At 37.1% G+C, this 26904-nt stretch overlaps 1 protein-coding gene across 1 annotated transcript in view; it reads left to right on the plus strand.

Annotated features, from left to right (window-relative positions):
• The window catches only part of LOC142662675 (uncharacterized), an 85722-nt gene extending 59830 nt beyond the window's left edge, over nucleotides 1–25892 (plus strand). Inside the window, exons 16-17 of the mRNA XM_075840887.1 lie at nucleotides 23849–23993; nucleotides 25800–25892. Coding sequence (XP_075697002.1) covers nucleotides 23849–23993; nucleotides 25800–25892 — 238 coding nt within the window. The remainder of the gene's footprint in view (nucleotides 1–23848; nucleotides 23994–25799) is intronic.
• Nucleotides 25893–26904: the final 1012 nt, after the last annotated feature.

Here is a 26904-nt window from a genome sequence, read left to right on the forward strand (position 1 = left end):
TTGTACAGTTATATAAGGTGCAGGTATATATTGTACAGTTATATAAGGTGCAGGTATATATTGTACAGTTATATAAGGTGCAGGTATATATTGTACAGTTATATAAGGTGCAGGTATATATTGTACAGTTATATAAGTTGCAGGTATATATTGTACAGTTATATAAGGTGCAGGTATATGTTGTACAGTTATATAAGGTGCAGGTATATATTGTACAGTTATATAAGGTGCAGGTATATATTGTACAGTTATATAAGGTGCTGGTATATATTATACAGTTATATAAGGTGCTGGCATATATTATACAGTTATATAAGGTGCAGGTATATATTGTACAGTTATATAAGGTGCTGGTATATATTATACAGTTATATAAGGTGCAGATATATTGTACAGTGATATAAGGTGCAGGTATATATTGTACAGTTATATAAGGTGCAGATATATTGTACAGTGATATAAGGTGCAGGTATATATTGTACAGTTATATAAGGTGCAGGTATATATTGTACAGTTATATAAGGTGCAGATATATTGTACAGTGATATAAGGTGCAGGTATATATTGTACAGTTATATAAGGTGCAGGTATATATTGTACAGTTATATAAGGTGCAGGTATATATTGTACAGTTATATAAGGTGCAGGTATATATTGTACAGGTATATAAGGTGCAGGTATATATTGTACAGTTATATAAGGTGCAGGTATATATTGTACAGTTATATAAGGTGCAGGTATATATTGTACAGGTATATAAGGTGCGGGTATATATTGTACAGTTATATAAGGTGCAGGTATATATTGTACAGTTATATAAGGTGCAGGTATATATTGTACAGTTATATAAGGTGCTGGTATATATTATACAGTTATATAAGGTGCAGGTATATATTGTACAGTTATATAAGGGGCAGGTATATATTGTACTGTTATATAAGGTGCTGGTATATATTGTACAGTTATATAAGGTGCAGATATATTGTACAGTGATATAAGGTGCAGGTATATATTGTACAGTTATATAAGGTGCAGGTATATATTGTACAGTTATATAAGGTGCAGGTATATATTGTACAGTTATATAAGGTGCAGGTATATATTGTACAGGTATATAAGGTGCTGGTATATATTGTACAGTTATATAAGGTGCAGGTATATATTGTACAGTTATATAAGGTGCAGGTATATATTGTACAGTTATATAAGGTGCAGGTATATATTGTACAGTTATATAAGGTGCAGGTATATATTGTACAGTTATATAAGGTGCAGGTATATATTGTACAGTTATATAAGGTGCAGGTGTATATTGTACAGTTATATAAGGTGCAGGTATATATTGTACAGTTATATAAGGTGCAGGTATATATTGTACAGTTATATAAGGTGCAGGTATATATTGTACAGTTATATAAGGTGCAGGTATATATTGTACAGTTATATAAGGTGCAGGTATATATTGTACAGTTATATAAGGTGCAGGTATATATTGTACAGTTATATAAGGTGCAGGTATATATTGTACAGTTATATAAGGTGCAGATATATATTGTACAGTTATATAAGGTGCAGGTATATATTGTACAGGTATATAAGGTGCAGGTATATATTGTACAGATATATAAGGTGGAGGTATATATTGTACAGTTATATAAGGTGCCGGTATATATTGTACAGTTATATAAGATGCAGGTATATATTGTACAGTTATATAAGGTGCAGGTATATATTGTACAGTTATATAAGGTGCAGGTATATATTGTACAGATATATAAGGTGCAGGTATATATTGTACAGTTATATAAGGTGCAGGTATATATTGTACAGTTATATAAGGTGCAGGTATATATTGTACAGTTATATAAGGTGCAGGTATATATTGTACAGTTATATAAGGTGCAGGTATATATTGTACAGTTATATAAGGTGCTGGTATATATTGTACAGTTATATAAGGGGCAGGTATATATCGTACAGTTATATAAGGTGCTGGTATATATTGTACAGTTATATAAGGTAGAGGTATATATTGTACAGTTATATAAGGTGCAGGTATATATTGTACAGTTATATAAGGTGCAGGTATATATTGTACAGTTATATAAGGTGCTGGTATATATTGTACAGTTATATAAGGTGGAGGTATATATTGTACAGGTATATAAGGTGCAGGTATATATTGTACAGGTATATAAGGTGCAGGTATATATTGTACAGGTATATAAGGTGCAGGTATATGTTGTACAGTTATATAAGGTGCAGGTATATGTTGTACAGTTATATAAGGTGCAGGTATATATTGTACAGTTATATAAGGTGCAGGTATATATTGTACAGTTATATAAGGTGCAGGTATATATTGTACAGTTATATAAGGTGCAGGTATATATTGTACAGTTATATAAGGTGCTGGTATATATTGTACAGGTATATAAGGTGCAGGTATATATTGTACAGTTATATAAGGTGCAGGTATATATTGTACAGTTATATAAGGTGCAGGTATATATTGTACAGTTATATAAGGTGCAGGTATATATTGTACAGTTATATAAGTTGCAGGTATATATTGTACAGGTATATAAGGTGCAGGTATATGTTGTACAGTTATATAAGGTGCAGGTATATGTTGTACAGTTATATAAGGTGCAGGTATATATTGTACAGTTATATAAGGTGCAGGTATATATTGTACAGTTATATAAGGTGCAGGTATATATTGTACAGTTATATAAGGTGCAGGTATATATTGTACAGGTATATAAGGTGCTGGTATATATTGTACAGGTATATAAGGTGCAGGTATATATTGTACAGTTATATAAGGTGCAGATATATATTGTACAGGTATATAAGGTGCAGGTATATATTGTACAGTTATATAAGGTGCAGGTATATATTGTACAGTTATATAAGGTGCAGGTATGTATTGTACAGGTATATAATGTGCTGGTATATATTGTACAGTTATAGAAGGTGCTGGTATATATTGTACAGTTATATAAGGTGCAGGTATATATTGGACAGGTATATAAGGTGCAGGTATATATTGTACAGTTATATAAGGTGCAGGTATATATTGTGCAGTTATATAAGGTGCAGGTATATATTGTCCAGTTATATAAGGTGCAGGTATATATTGTACAGTTATATAAGATGCAGGTATATATTGTACAGTTATATAAGGGGCAGGTATATATTGTACAGTTATATAAGGTGCAGGTATATATTGTACAGTTATATAAGGTGCAGGTATATATTGTACAGTTATATAAGGTGCAGGTATATATTGTACAGTTATATAAGGTGCAGGTATATATTGTACAGTTATATAAGGTGCAGGTATATATTGTACAGGTATATAAGGTGCAGGTATGTATTGTACAGTTATATAAGGTGCAGGTATATATTGTACAGGTATATAAGGTGCAGGTATATATTGTACAGTTATATAAGGTGCAGGTATATATTGTACAGTTATATAAGGTGCTGGTATATATTGTACAGTTATATAAGGTGCTGGTATATATTGTACAGTTATATAAGGTGCAGGTATATATTGTACAGTTATATAAGGTGCAGGTATATATTGTACAGTTATATAAGGTGCTGGTATATATTGTACAGTTATATAAGGTGCTGGTATATATTGTACAGTTATATAAGGTGCAGGTATATATTGTACAGGTATATAAGGTGCAGGTATATATTGTACAGGTATATAAGGTGCAGGTATATATTGTACAGTTATATAAGGTGCAGGTATATATTGTACAGTTATATAAGGTGCAGGTATATATTGTTCAGATATATAAGGTGCTGGTATATATTATACAGTTATATAAGGTGCAGGTATATATTGTACAGTTATATAAGGTGCAGGTATATATTGTACAGGTATATAAGGTGCAGGTATATATTGTACAGTTATATAAGGTGCAGGTGTATATTGTACAGTTATATAAGGTGCAGGTATATATTGGACAGTTATATAAGGTGCTGGTATATATTGTACAGTTATATAAGGTGCTGGTATATATTGTACAGGTATATAAGGTGCAGGTATATATTGTACAGTTATATAAGGTGCAGGTGTATATTGTACAGTTATATAAGGTGCAGGTATATATTGGACAGTTATATAAGGTGCAGGTATATATTGTACAGTTATATAAGGTGCAGGTATATATTGTACAGTTATATAAGGTGCAGGTATATATTGTACAGTTATATAAGGTGCAGGTATATATTGTACAGTTATATAAGCTGCAGGTATATATTGTACAGGTATATAAGGTGCAGGTATATATTGTACAGTTATATAAGGTGCAGGTATATATTGTACAGGTATATAAGTTGCTGGTATATATTGTACAGTTATATAAGGTGCAGGTATATATTGTACAGTTATATAAGGTGCAGATATATATTGTACAGGTATATAAGGTGCTGGAATATATTGTACAGGTATATAAGGTGCAGGTATATATTGTACAGGTATATAAGGTGCAGGTATATATTGTACAGTTATATAAGGTGCAGGTATATATTGTACAGTTATATAAGCTGCAGGTATATATTGTACAGTTATATAAGGTGCAGGTATATATTATTCAGATATATAAGGTGCTGGTATATATTATACAGTTATATAAGGTGCAGGTATATATTGTACAGTTATATAAGGTGCTGGTATATATTGTACAGGTATATAAGGTGCAGGTATATATTGTACAGTTATATAAGGTGCAGGTATATATTGTACAGTTATATAAGGTGCAGGTATATATTGTACAGGTATATAAGGTGCAGGTATATATTGTACGGGTATATAAGGTGCAGGTATATATTGTACAGTTATATAAGGTGCAGGTATATATTGTACGGGTATATAAGGTGCAGGTATATATTGTACAGTTATATAAGGTGCAGGTATATATTGTACAGTTATATAAGGTGCAGGTATATATTGTACAGTTATATAAGGTGCAGGTATATATTGTACAGTTATATAAGGTGCAGGTATATATTGTACAGTTATATAAGGTGCAGGTATATATTGTACAGTTATATAAGGTGCAGGTATATATTGTACAGTTATATAAGGTGCAGGTATATATTGTACAGTTATATAAGGTGCAGGTATATATTGTACAGTTATATAAGGTGCAGGTATATATTGTACAGTTATATAAGGTGCGGGTATATATTGTACAGTTATATAAGGTGCAGGTATATATTGTACAGTTATATAAGGTGCAGGTATATATTGTACAGTTATATAAGGTGCTGGTATATATTGTACAGTTATATAAGGTGCAGGTATATATTGTACAGTTATATAAGGTGCAGGTATATATTGTACAGGTATATAAGGTGCAGGTATGTATTGTACAGTTATATAAGGTGCAGGTATATATTGTACAGATATATAAGGTGCTGGTATATATTGTACAGTTATATAAGGTGCAGGTATATATTGTACAGTTATATAAGGTGCAGGTATATATTGTACAGTTATATAAGGTGCAGGTATATATTGTACAGTTATATAAGGTGCAGGTATATATTGTACAGTTATATAAGGTGCAGGTATATATTGTACAGTTATATAAGGTGCAGGTATATATTGTACAGTTATATAAGGTGCAGGTATATATTGTACAGTTATATAAGGTGCAGGTATATATTGTACAGTTATATAAGGTGCAGGTATATATTGTACAGTTATATAAGGTGCAGGTATATATTGTACAGTTATATAAGGTGCAGGTATATATTGTACAGTTATATAAGGTGCAGGTATGTATTGTACAGTTATATAAGGTGCAGGTATATATTGTACAGTTATATAAGGTGCAGGTATATATTGTACAGTTATATAAGGTGCAGGTATATATTGTACAGTTATATAAGGTGCAGGTATATATTGTACAGTTATATAAGGTGCAGGTATATATTGTACAGTTATATAAGGTGCAGGTATATATTGTACAGTTATATAAGGTGCAGGTATGTATTGTACAGTTATATAAGGTGCAGGTATATATTGTACAGTTATATAAGGTGCAGGTATATATTGTACAGTTATATAAGGTGCAGGTATATATTGTACAGTTATATAAGGTGCAGGTATATGTTGTATAGTTATATAAGGTGCAGGTATATATTGTACAGTTATATAAGGTGCAGGTATATATTGTACAGTTATATAAGGTGCAGGTATATATTGTACAGTTATATAAGGTGCAGGTATATATTGTACAGTTATATAAGGTGCAGGTATATATTGTACAGTTATATAAGGTGCAGGTATATATTGTACAGTTATATAAGGTGCAGGTATATATTGTACAGTTATATAAGGTGCAGGTATATATTGTACAGTTATATAAGGTGCAGGTATATATTGTACAGTTATATAAGGTGCAGATATATATTGTACAGGTATATAAGGTGCTGGAATATATTGTACAGGTATATAAGGTGCAGGTATATATTGTACAGGTATATAAGGTGCAGGTATATATTGTACAGTTATATAAGGTGCAGGTATATATTGTACAGTTATATAAGGTGCAGGTATATATTGTACAGTTATATAAGGTGCAGGTATATATTGTACAGTTATATAAGGTGCAGGTATATATTGGACAGTTATATAAGGTGCTGGTATATATTGTGCAGTTATATAAGGTGCAGGTATATATTGTACAGTTATATAAGGTGCAGGTATATATTGTGCAGTGATATAAGGTGCAGGTATATATTGTACAGTTATATAAGGTGCAGGTATATATTGTACAGTTATATAAGGTGCAGGTATATATTGTACAGTTATATAAGGTGCTGGTATATATTGTACAGTTATATAAGGTGCAGGTATATATTGTACAGTTATATAAGGTGCCGGTATATATTGTACAGGTATATAAGGTGCGGGTATATATTGGACAGTTATATAAGGTGCCGGTATATATTGTACAGTTATATAAGTTGCGGGTATATATTGTACAGTTATATAAGGTGCAGGTATATATTGTACAGTTATATAAGGTGCAGGTATATATTGTACAGTTATATAAGGTGCAGGTATATATTGTACAGTTATATAAGGTGCAGGTATATATTGTACAGTTATATAAGGTGCGGGTATATATTGTACAGTTATATAAGATGCAGGTATATATTGTACAGTTATATAAGGTGCAGGTATATATTGTACAGTTATATAAGGTGCGGGTATATAATGTACAGTTATATAAGGTGCGGGTATATATTGTACAGTTATATAAGGTGCTGGTATATATTGTACAGTTATATAAGTTGCAGGTATATATTGTACAGTTATATAAGGTGCAGGTATATATGGTACAGTTATATAAGGTGCAGATATATTGTACAGTTATATAAGGTGCAGGTATATATTGTACAGGTATATAAGGTGCAGGTATATATTGTACAGTTATATAAGGTGCAGGTATATATTGTACAGTTATATAAGGTGCAGGTATATATTGTACAGGTATATAAGGTGCTGGTATATATTGTACAGGTATATAAGGTGCAGGTATATATTGTACAGTTATATAAGGTGCAGGTATATATTGTACAGTTATATAAGGTGCGGGTATATATTGTACAGTTATATAAGGGGCAGGTATATATTGTACAGTTATATAAGGTGCAGGTATATATTGTACAGTTATATAAGGTGCAGGTATATATTGTACAGTTATATAAGGTGCTGGTATATATTGTACAGTTATATAAGGTGCAGGTATATATTGTACAGTTATATAAGGTGCAGGTATATATTGTACAGTTATATAAGGTGCAGGTATATATTGTACAGTTATATAAGGTGCAGGTATATATTGTACAGTTATATAAGGTGCTGGTATATATTGTACAGTTATATAAGGTGCAGGTATATATTGTACAGTTATATAAGGTGCAGGTATATATTGTACAGTTATATAAGGTGCAGGTATATATTGTACAGTTATATAAGGTGCAGGTATATATTGTACAGTTATATAAGGTGCTGGTATATATTGTACAGTTATATAAGGTGCTGGTATATATTGTACAGTTATATAAGGTGCAGGTATATATTGTACAGTTATATAAGGTGCAGGTATATATTGTACAGTTATATAAGGTGCAGGTCTATATTGTACAGTTATATAAGTTGCAGGTATATATTGTACAGTTATATAAGGTGCAGGTATATATTGTACAGTTATATAAGGTGCAGGTATATATTGTACAGTTATATAAGGTGCAGGTATATATTGTACAGTTATATAAGGTGCAGGTATATATTGTACAGGTATATAAGGTGCAGGTATATATTGTACAGTTATATAAGGTGCAGGTATATATTGTACAGTTATATAAGGTGCACGTATATATTGTACAGTTATATAAGGTGCAGGTATATATTGTACAGTTATATAAGGTGCTGGTATATATTGTACAGTTATATAAGGTGCAGGTATATATTGTACAGTTATATAAGGTGCAGGTATATATTGTACAGTTATATAAGGTGCAGGTATATATTGTACAGGTATATAAGGTGCCGGTATATATTGTACAGGTATATAAGGTGCGGGTATATATTGTACAGTTATATAAGGTGCAGGTATATATTGTACAGGTATATAAGGTGCAGGTATATATTGTACAGTTATACAAGGTGCAGGTATATATTGTACAGTTATATAAGGTGCCGGTATATATTGTACAGGTATATAAGGTGCGGGTATATATTGTACAGTTATATAAGGTGCGGGTATATATTGTACAGGTATATAAGGTGCAGGTATATATTGTACAGTTATATAAGGTGCTGGTATATATTGTACAGTTATATAAGGTGCAGGTATATATTGTACAGTTATATAAGGTGCAGGTATATATTGTACAGTTATATAAGGTGCAGGTATATATTGTACAGGTATATAAGGTGCGGGTATATATTGTACAGTTATATAAGGTGCGGGTATATATTGTACAGGTATATAAGGTGCAGGTATATATTGTACAGTTATATAAGGTGCAGGTATATATTGTACAGTTATATAAGGTGCCGGTATATATTGTACAGGTATATAAGGTGCGGGTATATATTGTACAGTTATATAAGGTGCAGGTATATATTGTACAGGTATATAAGGTGCGGGTATATATTGTACAGTTATACAAGGTGCAGGTATATATTGTACAGTTATATAAGGTGCCGGTATATATTGTACAGGTATATAAGGTGCGGGTATATATTGTACAGTTATATAAGGTGCGGGTATATATTGTACAGGTATATAAGGTGCAGGTATATATTGTACAGTTATATAAGGTGCTGGTATATATTGTACAGTTATATAAGGTGCAGGTATATATTGTACAGTTATATAAGGTGCAGGTATATATTGTACAGTTATATAAGGTGCAGGTATATATTGTACAGGTATATAAGGTGCGGGTATATATTGTACAGTTATATAAGGTGCGGGTATATATTGTACAGGTATATAAGGTGCAGGTATATATTGTACAGTTATATAAGGTGCAGGTATATATTGTACAGTTATATAAGGTGCCGGTATATATTGTACAGGTATATAAGGTGCGGGTATATATTGTACAGTTATATAAGGTGCGGGTATATATTGTACAGGTATATAAGGTGCAGGTATATATTGTACAGTTATATAAGGTGCAGGTATATATTGTACAGTTATATAAGCTGCAGGTATATATTGTACAGTTATATAAGGTGCAGGTATATATTGTACAGGTATATAAGGTGCAGGTATATATTGTACAGTTATTTAAGGTGCAGATATATATTGTACAGTTATATAAGGTGCAGGTATATATTGTACAGGTATATAAGGTGCAGGTATATATTGTACAGTTATATAAGGTGCAGGTATATATTGTACAGGTATATAAGGTGCAGGTATATATTGTACAGTTATTTAAGGTGCAGATATATATTGTACAGTTATATAAGGTGCAGGTATATATTGTACAGGTATATAAGGTGCAGGTATATATTGTACAGTTATATAAGGTGCAGGTATATATTGTACAGGTATATAAGGTGCTGGTATATATTGTACAGGTATATAAGGTGCAGGTATATATTGTACAGGTATATAAGGTGCAGGTATATATTGTACAGTTATATAAGGTGCAGGTATATATTGTACAGTCATATAAGGTGCAGGTATATATTGTACAGTTATATAAGGTGCAGGTATATATTGTACAGTTATATAAGGTGCTGGTATATATTGTACAGTTATATAAGGTGCAGGTATATATTGTACAGTTATATAAGGTGCAGGTATATATTGTACAGTTATATAAGGTGCTGGTATATATTGTACAGTTATATAAGGTGCAGGTATATATTGTACAGTTATATAAGGTGCAGGTATATGTTGTACAGTTATATAAGGTGCAGGTATATATTGTACAGTTATATAAGCTGCAGGTATATATTGTACAGTTATATAAGGTGCTGGTATATATTGTACAGTTATATAAGGTGCAGGTATATGTTGTACAGTTATATAAGGTGCAGGTATATATTGTACAGTTATATAAGGTGCAGGTATATATTGTACAGGTATATAAGGTGCTGGTATATATTGTACAGGTATATAAGGTGCAGGTATATATTGTACAGGTATATAAGGTGCAGGTATATATTGTACAGTTATATAAGGTGCAGGTATATATTGTACAGTTATATAAGCTGCAGGTATATATTGTACAGTTATATAAGGTGCAGGTATATGTTGTACAGTTATATAAGGTGCGGGTATATGTTGTACAGTTATATAAGGTGCAGGTATATATTGTACAGTTATATAAGCTGCAGGTATATATTGTACAGTTATATAAGGTGCTGGTATATGTTGTACAGTTATATAAGGTGCAGGTATATGTTGTACAGTTATATAAGGTGCGGGTATATATTGTACAGTTATATAAGGTGCAGGTATATATTGTACAGTTATATAAGGTGCTGGTATATATTGTACAGTTATATAAGGTGCAGGTATATGTTGTACAGTTATATAAGGTGCAGGTATATATTGTACAGTTATATAAGGTGCAGGTATATATTGTACAGTTATATAAGGTGCAGGTATATATGTACAGTTATATAAGGTGCAGGTATATATTGTACAGGTATATAAGGTGCAGGTATATATTGTACAGGTATATAAGGTGCAGGTATATATTGTACAGTTATATAAGGTGCAGGTATATATTGTACAGTTATATAAGGTGCAGGTATATATTGTACAGTTATATAAGGTGCAGGTATATATTGTACAGGTATATAAGGTGCAGGTATATATTGTACAGTTATATAAGCTGCAGGTATATATTGTACAGGTATATAAGGTGCAGGTATATATTGTACAGTTATATAAGGTGCAGGTATATATTGTACAGTTATATAAGGTGCAGGTATATATTGTACAGTTATATAAGGTGCAGGTATATATTGTACAGTTATATAAGGTGCAGGTATATATTGTACAGTTATATAAGGTGCTGGTATATATTGTACAGGTATATAAGGTGCAGGTATATATTGTACAGTTATATAAGGTGCAGGTATATATTGTACAGTTATATAAGGTGCAGGTATATATTGTACAGTTATATAAGGTGCAGGTATATATTGTACAGTTATATAAGGTGCAGGTATATATGGTACAGTTATATAAGGTGCAGGTATATATTGTACAGTTATATAAGGTGCTGGTATATATTGTGCAGGTATATAAGGTGCAGGTATATATTGTACAGTTATATAAGGTGCAGGTATATATTGTACAGTTATATAAGGTGCAGGTATATATTGTACAGTTATATAAGGTGCTGGTATATATTGTACAGTTATATAAGGTGCAGGTATATATTGTACAGTTATATAAGGTGCAGGTATATATGGTACAGTTATATAAGGTGCAGGTATATATTGTACAGTTATATAAGGTGCTGGTATATATTGTGCAGGTATATAAGGTGCAGGTATATATTGTACAGTTATATAAGGTGCTGGTATATATTGTACAGTTATATAAGGTGCCGGTATATATTGTACAGTTGTATAAGGTGCAGGTATATATCGTACAGTTATATAAGGTGCAGGTATATATTGTACAGTTATATAAGGTGCAGGTATATATCGTACAGTTATATAAGGTGCAGGTATATATTGGACAGTTATATAAGGTGCAGGTATATATTGGACAGTTATATAAGGTGCAGGTATATATCGTACAGTTATATAAGGTGCAGGTATATATTGTACAGTTATATAAGGTGCAGGTATATATCGTACAGTTATATAAGGTGCAGGTATATATTGTACAGTTATATAAGGTGCCGGTATATATTGTACAGGTATATAAGGTGCAGGTATATATTGTACAGTTATATAAGGTGCAGGTATATATTGTACAGTTATATAAGGTGCAGGTATATATTGTACAGTTATATAAGGTGCAGGTATATATTGTACAGTTATATAAGGTGCAGGTATATATTGTACAGTTATATGAGGTGCAGATATATATTGTACAGTTATATAAGGTGCAGGTATATATTGTACAGTTATATAAGGTGCAGGTATATATTGTACAGTTATATAAGGTGCAGGTATATATTGTACAGTTATATAAGGTGCTGGTATATATTGTACAGTTATATAAGGTGCAGGTATATATTGGACAGTTATATAAGGTGCAGGTATATATTGTACAGTTATATAAGGTGCAGGTATATATTGTACAGTTATATAAGGTGCAGGTATATATTGTACAGTTATATAAGGTGCAGGTATATATTGTACAGTTATATAAGGTGCAGGTATATATCGTACAGTTATATAAGGTGCAGGTATATATTGGACAGTTATATAAGGTGCAGGTATATATTGGACAGTTATATAAGGTGCAGGTATATATCGTACAGTTATATAAGGTGCAGGTATATATTGTACAGTTATATAAGGTGCAGGTATATATCGTACAGTTATATAAGGTGCAGGTATATATTGTACAGTTATATAAGGTGCCGGTATATATTGTACAGGTATATAAGGTGCAGGTATATATTGTACAGTTATATAAGGTGCAGGTATATATTGTACAGTTATATAAGGTGCAGGTATATATTGTACAGTTATATAAGGTGCAGGTATATATTGTACAGTTATATAAGGTGCAGGTATATATTGTACAGTTATATGAGGTGCAGATATATATTGTACAGTTATATAAGGTGCAGGTATATATTGTACAGTTATATAAGGTGCAGGTATATATTGTACAGTTATATAAGGTGCAGGTATATATTGTACAGGTATATAAGGTGCAGGTATATATTGTACGGGTATATAAGGTGCAGGTATATATTGTACAGTTATATAAGGTGCAGGTATATATTGTACAGTTATATAAGGTGCAGGTATATATTGTACAGTTATATAAGGTGCAGGTATATATTGTACAGTTATATAAGGTGCAGGTATATATTGTACAGTTATATAAGGTGCAGGTATATATTGTACAGGTATATAAGGTGCAGGTATATATTGTACAGTTATATAAGGTGCAGGTATATATTGTACAGGTATATAAGGTGCTGGTATATATTGTACAGTTATATAAGGTGCAGGTATATATTGTACAGTTATATAAGGTGCAGGTATATATTGTACAGTTATATAAGGTGCAGGTATATATTGTACGGGTATATAAGGTGCAGGTATATATTGTACAGTTATATAAGGTGCAGGTATATATTGTACAGTTATATAAGGTGCAGGTATATATTGTACAGTTATATAAGGTGCTGGTATATATTGTACAGTTATATAAGGTGCAGATATATATTGTACAGTTATATAAGGTGCAGGTATATATTGTACGGGTATATAAGGTGCAGGTATATATTGTACAGTTATATAAGGTGCAGGTATATATTGTACAGTTATATAAGGTGCAGGTATATATTGTACGGGTATATAAGGTACAGGTATATATTGTACAGTTATATAAGGTGCAGGTATATATTGTACAGTTATATAAGGTGCAGGTATATATTGTACAGTTATATAAGGTGCTGGTATATATTGTACAGGTATATAAGGTGCTGGTATATATTGTACAGTTATATAAGGTGCAGGTATATATTGTACAGTTATATAAGGTGCAGGTATATATTGTACAGTTATATAAGGTGCAGGTATATATTGTACGGGTATATAAGGTGCTGGTATATATTGTACAGTTATATAAGGTGCAGGTATATATTGTACAGTTATATAAGGTGCAGGTATATATTGTACAGTTATATAAGGTGCTGGTATATATTGTACAGTTATATAAGGTGCAGATATATATTGTACAGTTATATAAGGTGCTGGTATATGTTGTACAGTTATATAAGGTGCAGGTATATATTGTACAGTTATATAAGGTGCAGATATATATTGTACAGTTATATAAGGTGCAGGTATATATTGTACAGTTATATAAGGTGCTGGTATATATTGTACAGTTATATAAGGTGCAGGTATATATTGTACAGTTATATAAGGTAGAGGTATATATTGTACAGTTATATAAGGTGCAGGTATATATTGTACAGTTATATAAGGTGCTGGTATATATTGTACAGTTATATAAGGTGCAGGTATATATTGTACAGTTATATAAGGTGCAGGTATATATTGTACAGATATATAAGGTGCTGGTATATATTGTACAGTTATATAAGGTGCTGGTATATATTGTACAGTTATATAAGGTGCAGGTATATATTGTACAGTTATATAAGGTGCAGGTATATATTGTACAGTTATATAAGGTGCAGGTATATGTTGTACAGTTATATAAGCTGCAGGTATATATTGTACAGTTATATAAGCTGCAGGTATATATTGTACAGTTATATAAGGTGCAGGTATATATTGTACAGTTATATAAGGTGCAGGTATATATTGTACAGGTATATAAGGTGCAGGTATATATTGTGCAGTGATATAAGGTGCAGGTATATATTGTACAGTTATATAAGGTGCTGGTATATATTGTACAGTTATATAATGTGCAGGTATATATTGTACAGTTATATAAGCTGCAGGTATATATTGTACAGTTATATAAGGTGCTGGTATATATTGTACAGGTATATAAGGTGCAGGTATATATTGTACAGTTATATAAGGTGCTGGTATATATTGTACAGTTATATAAGGTGCAGGTATATATTGTACAGTTATATAAGGTGCAGGTATATATTGTACAGGTATATAAGGTGCAGGTATATATTGTGCAGTTATATAAGGTGCTGGTATATATTGTACAGTTATATAAGCTGCAGGTATATATTGTACAGTTATATAAGGTGCTGGTATATATTGTACAGGTATATAAGGTGCAGGTATATATTGTGCAGTGATATAAGGTGCAGGTATATATTGTACAGTTATATAAGGTGCTGGTATATATTGTACAGTTATATAATGTGCAGGTATATATTGTACAGGTATATAAGGTGCAGATATATATTGTACAGTTATATAAGGTGCTGGTATATATTGTACAGTTATATAAGGTGCAGGTATATATTGTACAGTTATATAAGGTGCAGGTATATATTGTACAGTTATATAAGGTGCAGGTATATATTGTACAGTTATATAAGGTGCAGGTATATATTGTACAGTTATATAAGGTGCAGGTATATATTGTACAGTTATATAAGGTGCAGGTATATATTGTACAGGTATATAAGGTGCAGGTATATATTGTACAGGTATATAAGGTGCAGGTATATATTGTACAGTTATATAAGGTGCAGGTATATATTGTACAGGTATATAAGGTGCAGGTATATATTGTACCGTTATATAAGTTGCAGGTATATATTGTACAGTTATATAAGGTGCAGGTATATATTGTACAGTTATATAAGGTGCAGGTATATATTGTACAGTTATATAAGGTGCAGGTATATATTGTACAGTTATATAAGGTGCAGGTATATATTATACAGTTATATAAGGTGCAGGTATATATTGTACAGTTATATAAGGTGCAGGTATATATTGTACAGTTATATAAGGTGCAGGTATATATTGTACAGTTATATAAGGTGCAGGTATATATTGTACAGTTATATAAGGTGCAGGTATATATTGTACAGTTATATAAGGTGCTGGTATATGTTGTACAGTTATATAAGCTGCAGGTATATATTGTACAGTTATATAAGGTGCAGGTATATATTGTACAGTTATATAAGGTGCAGGTATATATGGTACAGTTATATAAGGTGCAGGTATATATTGTACAGTTATATAAGGTGCAGGTATATATTGTACAGTTATATAAGGTGCAGGTATATATTGTACAGTTATATAAGGTGCTGGTATATATTGTACAGTTATATAAGGTGCAGGTATATATTGTACAGGTATATAAGGTGCTGGTATATATTGTACAGTTATATAAGGTGCAGGTATATATTGTACAGTTATATAAGGTGCTGGTATATATTGTACAGTTATATAAGGTGCAGGTATATATTGTACAGGTATATAAGGTGCTGGTATATATTGTACAGTTATATAAGGTGCAGGTATATATTGTACAGGTATATAAGGTGCTGGTATATATTGTACAGTTATATAAGGTGCAGGTATATATTGTACAGTTATATAAGGTGCAGGTATATATGGTACAGTTATATAAGGTGCAGGTATATATTGTACAGTTATATAAGGTGCAGGTATATATTGTACAGTTATATAAGGTGCAGGTATATATTGTACAGTTATAGAAGGTGCTGGTATATATTGTACAGTTATATAAGGTGCAGGTATATATTGTACAGGTATATAAGGTGCTGGTATATATTGTACAGTTATATAAGGTGCAGGTATATATTGTACAGTCATATAAGGTGCAGGTATATATTGTACAGTCATATAAGGTGCAGGTATATAAAGTGCTTTGGATCTGAAATTAGATTAGGATATGCGATTCACTTCGTGCTGATTTGCTTTGTCTGTTCTCTTTGCAGCTTGGTTACTGTCGGGGGACTGTTCTCCTATATTAATAATAGATCACTTCATACTTTTTTCTTGCTTTTATTTTTACTTTTTCCATAACACACATGTTTTAATATCCGGCAATAGTTGTATATGTGAAATCAGGGATTATTTTCTTGTGTCCGAGAGTAATTATGAAACTTGCAGCTCGTCCAGAACTAATTGTCTGGTAGATTCTAATATAATGTAGACAAAGAGATGTCCTGGGAGCAAAATTGGCGGTGATGTGAACATATGCACCCGAGAGTTCCACCTTCCTGTAGAGATGGGTATTGTCACTCTAGGGGGCTCGCTGTATATATTGATATGCACCACTAATTTATCCACCTTCTGAATTTCACAGGGGACTATGTACTTTGACACTTTTCATAGAGGGACTGCTGATTGGTGATTTTATGGCTTGCACTAGTTATGTGGGCATATTTTCACTGTTTATCTGGTCACCATCTATCTTTACATATTGGCACTATTTACTCTCTCATTGTCTTTGAGAACTTTCTGGAACTGTTTTTCTAGATAGAAAACTTTTGAGAGCCCTCTGGAGCAGTTTATAGGGCACCCTGACACAGCTTTGCTGGGCACTCTGGCACTATTTATCTGATGACTTCGGTCTTGTTTATCTTGGTACTTGGGCACCGTTTATCTGGTCACTCTGACAGAGTCCATGGCATGATTTATAAGGTACTCTCTGACTCTCACACTTTTATACGTCATGACTTAAGGTATGTTTGATGACTTTCGCTGTCTACGGCCTTACACACCCCAAACCCCAATAAGAGACCACACATGAATTTTGGTGTAAAGGCCACAGCAGCCATTTATTAAACACACCTTTTTTCTGATAAAAGAGCATAACCATAAACACATCATAACTCCATGATAACATCCTGCTCTATTTCCCAACTCCAGATAAAGGATCCTTGAAGGCACTTCAATCATTAAACTCCATCGTTTCCTTATTAGGTCTGGACCCCTTACCCTACAGCCGTTCTGCACCTGACCCGAGGGCACCAACCATGTCCAAGACCTCTCTCTCCCTTCCTGGGGACCCTGCCCATCAGGAATATATGCCATATCAGCTGGGTAACCACTCCCCAGCCCTCCAATACTATCCAGGGTTAAACGCCCCGAGTTCTCTTGCAACAATCTCCATTGTTGCTTCTCCTTCTTACCATTACGTGCCTCCAAAGACCCCTCCTCCTACCGCCACGACAATCATGTGTGACCCCTTACACATGATTGTCCCTCCACAACTGCAGGGCTTTTTCCATGCCCTCCTTGATGTCCAGGGTCCAGATATCAAGACCCACCTCGGTTAAATGAACACCATCCGCCCTGAGGAAACCTACCTCTCTGCCCTCCAACTCCTTATGCCGCACCACAACACCGCCATTGCGAGCCACAAACCTGCCAACCACCTTGTTCACCTTTGCTCGCGCTTTATTCAAACTATGGACGGAACGTGCCTGCCGCCACACCTTGCGAGCCACAATATCCGACCATACGATCACCACTCCTGGAAAAGACGACCACAACCGCAACAGATCGATCTTAACATCCCTCACCAAATCCCTGGACGACCGAATGCCCAAATCATTACCGCCAAGGTGCACCACCAAAATATCCGGCGCCCTGTCCAAACCTGCATAAAAATGGACCTCTGGTAGCAACCTACACCACAGCATGCCCCGCAGACCCAACCATCTGACCTGCACTTCTGCGTGATCCAGGCCCAACTGCCGTCCGGCCGGACGAACATCTGCACGCACACCTCCCCAGTGCACGTAGGAGTGCCCAACAATCCAAATCAAGCAGGGACCTGCACCTAAAACAACACAAAACAGCAACGTAACTACTCCATATCCACCTCCAGCACATCTTATCACCACCGCCTCAAAGTAAGTGAGGCTGCACATACAACCTATATCGGTCTGACTCCCACCCACCGATCTTCTTAACCATCGCCGGGGATAAACCCCACCGCGCTGCTTCCGTAGCTGCGCCAATTCTAAAAGAGTGAGAGCTAAAACCTGCCCCCCTTCTGCCAGACAACAGGATACATTTCTTGAACACCTGTGAAAACTGGAATTTTGACAAAGACAACCCGTCTGCATGAACCAACAAGGACTCCGGCCCCTCGGGCCTCACCGCAACAAACTCCCGAAAACAGTGGACCGGGCACACCTGCGACCCTGGTAACTCATACAAACGCACCACAAAACCTCTCCCTTCCTGATCTGTCTTAGATCTACGAAGCAAACAAGAAAGGCAGGAGCCATCCAAATCCACATCCGCGTACAATAAGCCCCCTGCCACACTCTTACTGGCCGACACCAACTCCGATATCCGGAACGCCCCAAAGAAAGCCAAAGAAAAGGCCAGTGTAAATAGCCGCTCTTCAAACCCCGAAACACAAATCACCCTCAACAAATCACAAATTGCTACCAACAGCTCAAATGACACCTGTGGTCCCTAACTGCGGAACCCCTCCTGAAACCCTTCATTGCCTGCCTGACCAGAAAGGACTTAGTCACGTCCTCCTCACCTTTCTTCTTAAACCAAAAAGCCAAGGCCGACAAACTCCGAGCAACCGTTGCTGCAGACGCCCCTTCACTGTACGCATTTCCTATAAAATACAGCAAACACGCCGGCCGATCTGCAATACCTGCATTTTCTAACAAAGCCTCCCATACCTGCCACACCGCACTGTACCTCTGCCACGTAAACGCACTAACCGACTTTTCCACGAGCGACATCGCCATTGTCACACCACCTTCCACAGATGCTCTGGACAAGGCAGGCCATGAGACTCCGCCCCCGGCGCCAGCAGACGAAACCTGTCCCACTGTTGACGAGAAAGGGAATCAGCCACAGAATTCAGCACCCCAGGAATATGTACTGCCACAAAATGCGCATTCAACATCAGACCTCTCAAAACTAAATGTCGCAATAGTCGCACGACTGGCGGAGAGTTAGCTGTCTGCGCATTAACAGCCTGAACGACACCCAGATTGTCACATACGAAACGCACTCTCCGGTCCCGCAGACAATCCCCCCACAACTCCGCAGCCACCACAATCGGGAACAGTTCCAGCAGAGCTAAGTTACGGACAAAACCACATTCATGCCATGCCTTTGGCCAAACTCCTGCACACCACTGCCCCTGGAAATAAGCCCCAAATCCACAAGCACCTGATGCATCAGTATACAGCTCCAAGTCCACACTAGACACCGGCTGATACATGAGCACCGACCGCCCATTATAGGTCTGCAAAAACTCCCCCCACACCAACAAGTCAGCTTTCAACTCCGCCGACAACCTAATGAAATGATGAGGGGAATGCACCCCTGCGGTAGCACTCGCCAATCGCCTGCAAACACCCGCCCCATGGGCATAATCCTACAAGCAAAATTCAAATGCCCCAACAAGGATTGCAAGTCCCGCAACTGTATCTTCTTCCTGCGCAGCGCACTCGCCACCAACCTTCCAGCAACTTATCATCAGGCAAGCGACACTCCATATTATCTGAATCAATCATGATTCCCAAAAACTTAATGACCGTCGTGGGTCCCTCAGTTTTTTCAGGCGCCAGAGGTACCCCAAAATCCTTTGCCACTCTCTCCATAGTGTGTAGCAATCCTGCACACATATAGGTACCCGGCGGCCCGATAAACAGGAAATCATCCAGATAATGCAGGGCAGATTGCACCTGCGCCTCCCGACGGACCACCCACTCCAAAAACGTGCTAAACATCTCAAAATAAGCGCATGAAATGGAGCAGCCCATCAGGAGGCAACAATCCACAAAATATTCCTCCTGCCAATAGCATCCCAGCAAACAAAAACTATCCGGATGCACCGGCAATAAACGAAAAGCGGCCTCAATGTCAGTTTTCGCTAACAGAGAGCCCTTCCCGTATTTGCGAACCCAAACAACCGCCGCATCAAAGGAAGTGTAACTGACCGCGCACAATGCCGGATCAATGCCGTCATTCACCGACTCGCCTTCCGGATAAGACAAGTGATGAATAAGGCGCAATTTATTCACCTCCTTTTTTGGAACCAAACCTAACGGGGAAACCCGCAAACTCTGAACAGGCGGGGAGGAAAACGGCCCCGCCATGCGGCCCAAAGCCACCTCCTTTAGCAGCTTATCCGTAACCAGATCAGGCCGCGCCAAAGCAGACGACAAATTACGGACTACCCCATCACGTCCAACCGACGTACAAGGAATCCGAAAAACTTCTGAAAATCCTAACCATAACAACTCCGCCACTTTCCTATTTGGATAGCCCCCTAAAAACGTGAGCATCCTTTCCACCCTCACCGGCGTCGCCCCTCTTCTGCTCAGCATCTCCCTGCCTGCCCTTATGCTTCTTGAAGCATCTGGACAAACCATGGGCGCCTCCGCAACCGGAGCACTCGTGCTTGTACCTGCAGTCTGGGCCGAACTTGCAATGCCCCTCATTATACTGCCAGCAACACCCCTTTCCTGAGGATCCTGACCGACCCGCTGCTGACCCCTGACCGCCGGCCGCATCCCGAAAGGGCTGCTGCCCCTGTTTTGGCGCAGACATCAAACGCATCCACAAACTGATATCTTTGTGGTCCCATCGCAACGACGGGCGCACCGACTTCCGCTGACTAAACTGTTCGTCATACCGCAACCATGCATTACCACCGTATACACGATACGCCTCCCCTACCGAATCCATATAACAGAATAGCGCCGAACAGTTCTCCGGCGCCTTCTCACCCACCACACTAGCCAAGATAGCGAAGGCCTGCAGCCAATTCGCAAAAGTCCGAGGAATCAAGCGATACCGCCGCTGCTCCTCCTCCTCCTTCTTACTTTCATCCGGTTTCCACCTGTCCAAATTAAACTTTTCTAACGGCAGCAAAGAAAAAATCTCCACATATTCATCTTTCCAGATCTTTTCCCTAATCTCCACCTTCAAATGTGCCCCCAGCGCGCCCTCAAAGCACACATAAACCTCACCTTTTGCCACGTCAGCCAAACGCACATCCTCCACCACTTTCTTAGCTGTACTAGCCGCCGCGTCAACCGCTTTTTCCACCGCCACTATGGCACCCACAATCGGCGCCACTTCACTAACACCCGCAATCCCTGCCGCAGCTGCACCAGAAATCGCCTCATTAGCAACCGCACTCCCCGCCGCACTAGCAGACGCCTCACTAGCAGCGCCCCATACCCTCGCTGGCGACTGCTCTACGCCTGGCACAATTCTCATAAAATATTCCTGCATCCCTCTAAACGTGACGATCCTGGGGAGTGGTGCTCCTGCACCCCACGCTCCCCGTAGCTCCGCGCACTTCTGGTCGGTGAAGCTCTAGGCCCAGCGTAACGCGGCCCGTCCACGGTCCTGCCACCCGCTGGTGGCGCGACATATTTGTCCACGATCCTGCCACCCGCTGGTGGCGCGACATATTCAGACTGACAGATTTATTTTTGACAGCCCTGCAGAAGGACTGGATCGGCAGGGCTGTCAAAAATAAATCTTCTGCTCGTCACTTGTCTCGCAGACCGCTGCCCCCCCTTGTCCGGATGGGGCCCGGCGTCGCTCACCGAAGCTGCCCGGGTCCTTCCGGTCGCTGCCGCCGCCACACGCCTCCCTGCTCCAGCAGGAGGCGATCTCGCTCCCCATCTGGAGGCCGCCCGCCTCTTCCTCCGGATCGGGTCTGATGTCCGGACGTCTGAAGAGCTCCTCCGGCACCAGGAACATCGGCGCCGGAGAAAGCCGTCACTTCCGGTCCAGCGTGCACTTCCGGTCCAGCGTGTACTTCCGGTCCAGCGTGCACTTCCGGTCCCGCCTCCACTTCCGGTCTTGTCGTTGCAGACAGGAGGGAGGAAGATGGCCGCCGCGGCCCCCCCCTCCTGTCACCTCCGGTCTTGCCCGCCTGATGGTGATGGGATTCCTCCCAGACCTCCGCGGCCCGTCGCCAGGGTGCAGCTCTGGGCCAGCAGGAGGAGGAGGGTCCCTGGAGGGGCTCCCTCGGCGCCGACCAGACCGAGGTGTTTCTGCTGATGAAGGCCTCTCCTGAGGCCTGGAAAGCCTGCTGCTGCGTCCCTCACTCTCCTCTCCAGCCGCTGGAACTGGAGGAAGAGCCCCGGCAAACAGCGCATCCAGCCATCCCACGCCGTGCTGCATCGCTGCATCCCGGATCCTGGCCATCGTGGTCTCCATCGCCGCGTCCATCAGGTAAGTGAAAAATATGAATATATATATATATATATTTTTTAAATGTAATAACAGGACAAATTTTTCTCCTGTTGTCCAGCGGGAAAGAGGGCTGCCTCTTCCCCGCATGGACTTATATACTTTACTCTCCACCCACCACATATAGATACATTTTGCCCCATGCCCCTTTTCCTTAGCCCTCCAATCCCTATAACATAGTCTAAAACCTAGTAGCCAAAACATAGCAGCCTAAAAATCCCAAACACCTAGTCATGCGCTTCCTTCATTACGGCTGCGCCTACATTACGCTGGGCTTACTGATACTGTTTGGCTGGATACTCTTGAACTGTTTATTGTGCATACTGGCATTGTTTATCTGGGCACCCTGACACTATTTTTTGGGGTACTCATAGACTGAAGTCTATGCTGCATATTATAAATTATACTTTAGTCATCCATTTAACGTTCTTATACTTTTTCTAGATCAAGGGAAAAGGAAACATTGAAACCAAACAACTACATAACGGATAATACAGAATATAACATTGTTGGCAATACCAATTATGGAAAGATTAGGAAATGTGCAAACAGAAACCCTGACCATGTATTTGCGGCTGTTTCGTTTGAGGTAAAGTATTTCCTATCTTCTAGTAACTCAGCATTTGTTTAACACATTGAAGCCTAATGCTTATCTATAGCATAAAGATATGAGGAATGAAATCAGTCTACAGATCTAGCAGAACTAAAAGTGCTATTACACGGCCCGACGAAGGCCGTATAGATGAGCACCGATTAACAAGACAACTGGTTGATCGGCGCTCGTTGGCTCCTGTCACGAGGAGCTATGTATGGGGATGAGGGGCTCTTCAAATATGGAGACGCAACAACAAATAATTTAGAAAAAAAGGGTTTTCACTGTGTAAAAGCAGTAAAACATACAAAATCTATACAAATTTGGTATCGTTGCAATCTCAACAACCCGCTGAATAAAGCTATTGTGTTATTTATACCACACGGTAAACGGCGTAAATGTAGGACGCAAAAAAGTGTGGCGAAATGGCAGTTTTTTTTCTATTACCCCCCAAAAAAAGTTATTAAAGTTAATCAATAAACTCTATTTACCCCAAAATGGTGCTATTAAAAAGTACATCTTGTCCCGCAAAAAAATAGACCTTGTACAGCTATGTCGACGCAAAAATAAAAAAGTTATATCTCTTTGAATAAGACGATGGAGAAACGTAAAAAAAGGGCTTGGTCATTAAGGTCTAAAATAGGCTGGTCATTAAGGGGTTAAATACATCCATATAATCTGAAAAGTTGAGAAACGTGGCAAATGCATTATATTACTTATCTTGATCCTGAGTTATATGTTTTGCATTCCAGAGCTGTATTCATAATTCTGCTTGCTACAAAGTTACGCAGGTTAAAAAAAATACACAGGTCCATCAAGTTCAACCTTTCCCTATTAATTAACCTTCATTCATTGCTTGATTAATTATAATCCTCAATGCCATTCGTCAGTAAACTAGCAGCTAGCCTTTTTTTTTTTTAAATGCTGACATAGTATCTGCAATCACTACATCTTGGGGTAGGGAATTCCATAGTTTGACTACTCTAACTGTAAAAAAAACCTTTCCACCTTGTTGTTATTAGAAACAGTCAGTAAGCTTTTGGACAGTTAGTTTTCCCTACAGCGGATTATGGTACAGAATCTCGTGTAAAGACAACACTTCCCGCAATGCAAATCACCAGAAAAGCTCAGTGCAGACACTGAACAAGCAGGGGTTGCATCTACACAAAACATATACACATCCATTTTTAATTGCATCATAATCATTGTTGGTATTATTGTACAAAGGATGTATCATCAATAATGTCTAATAGGTTATTGGTGAATCATCCCATAAGAAATAGACCCTAGTGGTAAGTGATTGCTCCAAAGTTATCTCCAAACAGGGTTGTCTTCTGCTGGACCTCTGTGGTCAATAATTGAACTAAAGCCTGGGCTCACCGGAGGATCCTCTTGTACTCTGGTGGGCCAGTCTGACCCTACCGATCCCTAATTAACCCCAGATGGAGAGCTCATAACAGCAGAGAGCTTGGTATGTTCTGCAGGAAGTCTAGACCAGACATGGACAAGTAGATGGTTTGACTCAAGAGGGCTGTGGTCAATGGAGAAATGATAGGGATTGCATAGGATTGAATGGAAGTCAACAAGATGAAGAGACCTCAGCAGATATGATATGTAGGAATTATCCCTCAGAGGGTTGAAGAAGTGAGGTGATGCCCTGTGTGGATAAAGATGATGGAGGAGGGGGGGGGGGTGATCGTCTCACCAATAGTTTTATAGATGCCAAATAAAATGTCGATATTTTAGATTCTCTGAAGTTTATTGTAACTTAACTCTTCCAACACCAATATCTTTATTGTGCAGAATAAAACCAATATTGAAGATTCTGAAGAAATTTACGTCAATGTAAAAGAAGAAGAAGAAGAAGAAGAAGAAAGGATCTATACCAACTGCTGACTGCATTTATTGTTGTATGATCTCATTTAGTTAAACATTTTGGTTACTTTGTGTATAGTCAACTTTTGTCCTTACACTTCTGTAGTTGTAGGAATCGTTCAGCGCAGTCATATAATGTGCCATTCTTCATGGCAACCTCGCTCTGATAATGTATATAACAGGACACGGAGTCATGTATATTAGTAGAAAAAAGACTAAAAAGTTTAAAATATACGGGAGCTCCAAACACAAAAAAACGGTATATAGGCTACACAAAAATAGTTTTGAAACAACACCACTTAATGAGGGCATAAATATGCAATCACATATGTAATATCAATGCAATGGATAGATATTAGTGAAATGAATACAAAGGGGACATGTAAAACCAGTGTATTGTCCAAAAAAGGGTTTGTAACAATGCAAAGTGGTAATTGCATTCAAAAATAGGATAGAGGTAAATCCAAATAGAGGTAAATCCAAATAAAAAGGAGGTATAAGGTGAAAACACCTGTGGGTATATGGGGAGCAAGTAATGCTTATAAAAGGTAGGAATACATCTAAGAATAAAGATATACAAACAATATCTTACCCATAGGTGTGGTGGAGCTGTGCCTAGAAAGCGCCCTGACACGCGTTTCACAAGTAGCTTTATCAAGGGGTTCATATGAAGTGTTTGTGACAGGTTTAAATGCCAAACGTGCGGTGTCAGGGGATGGTTTCCAGACCAATGAGAAACCCGGTCTACGGCAAATGCGCGCGACCCGTAGTCACGCGAGAACAACATCCCGGCCGTCAGACACCATCGCGCATGCGCAGCTCCCGGCCGTCCATGCGCAAACAGTCAGGAAAGACGGCCAGGAGAAGAACTCCGCAAGACAGGTCACCGCGCATGCGCTAACCCTGGGAGAATCACAGCGAGAATATGAATTAGTCAAGATTCACCATATATACATTATCCATATAAACCAAGGACTAGGATGGAATAAATAAATTACCTCTTTCCTAATGAATGGAATTAGAAAGATTTTTT

This window comes from Rhinoderma darwinii, chromosome 10 (genome assembly GCF_050947455.1).
Source record: "Rhinoderma darwinii isolate aRhiDar2 chromosome 10, aRhiDar2.hap1, whole genome shotgun sequence".
Taxonomy (NCBI): Eukaryota; Metazoa; Chordata; class Amphibia; order Anura; family Rhinodermatidae; genus Rhinoderma; species Rhinoderma darwinii.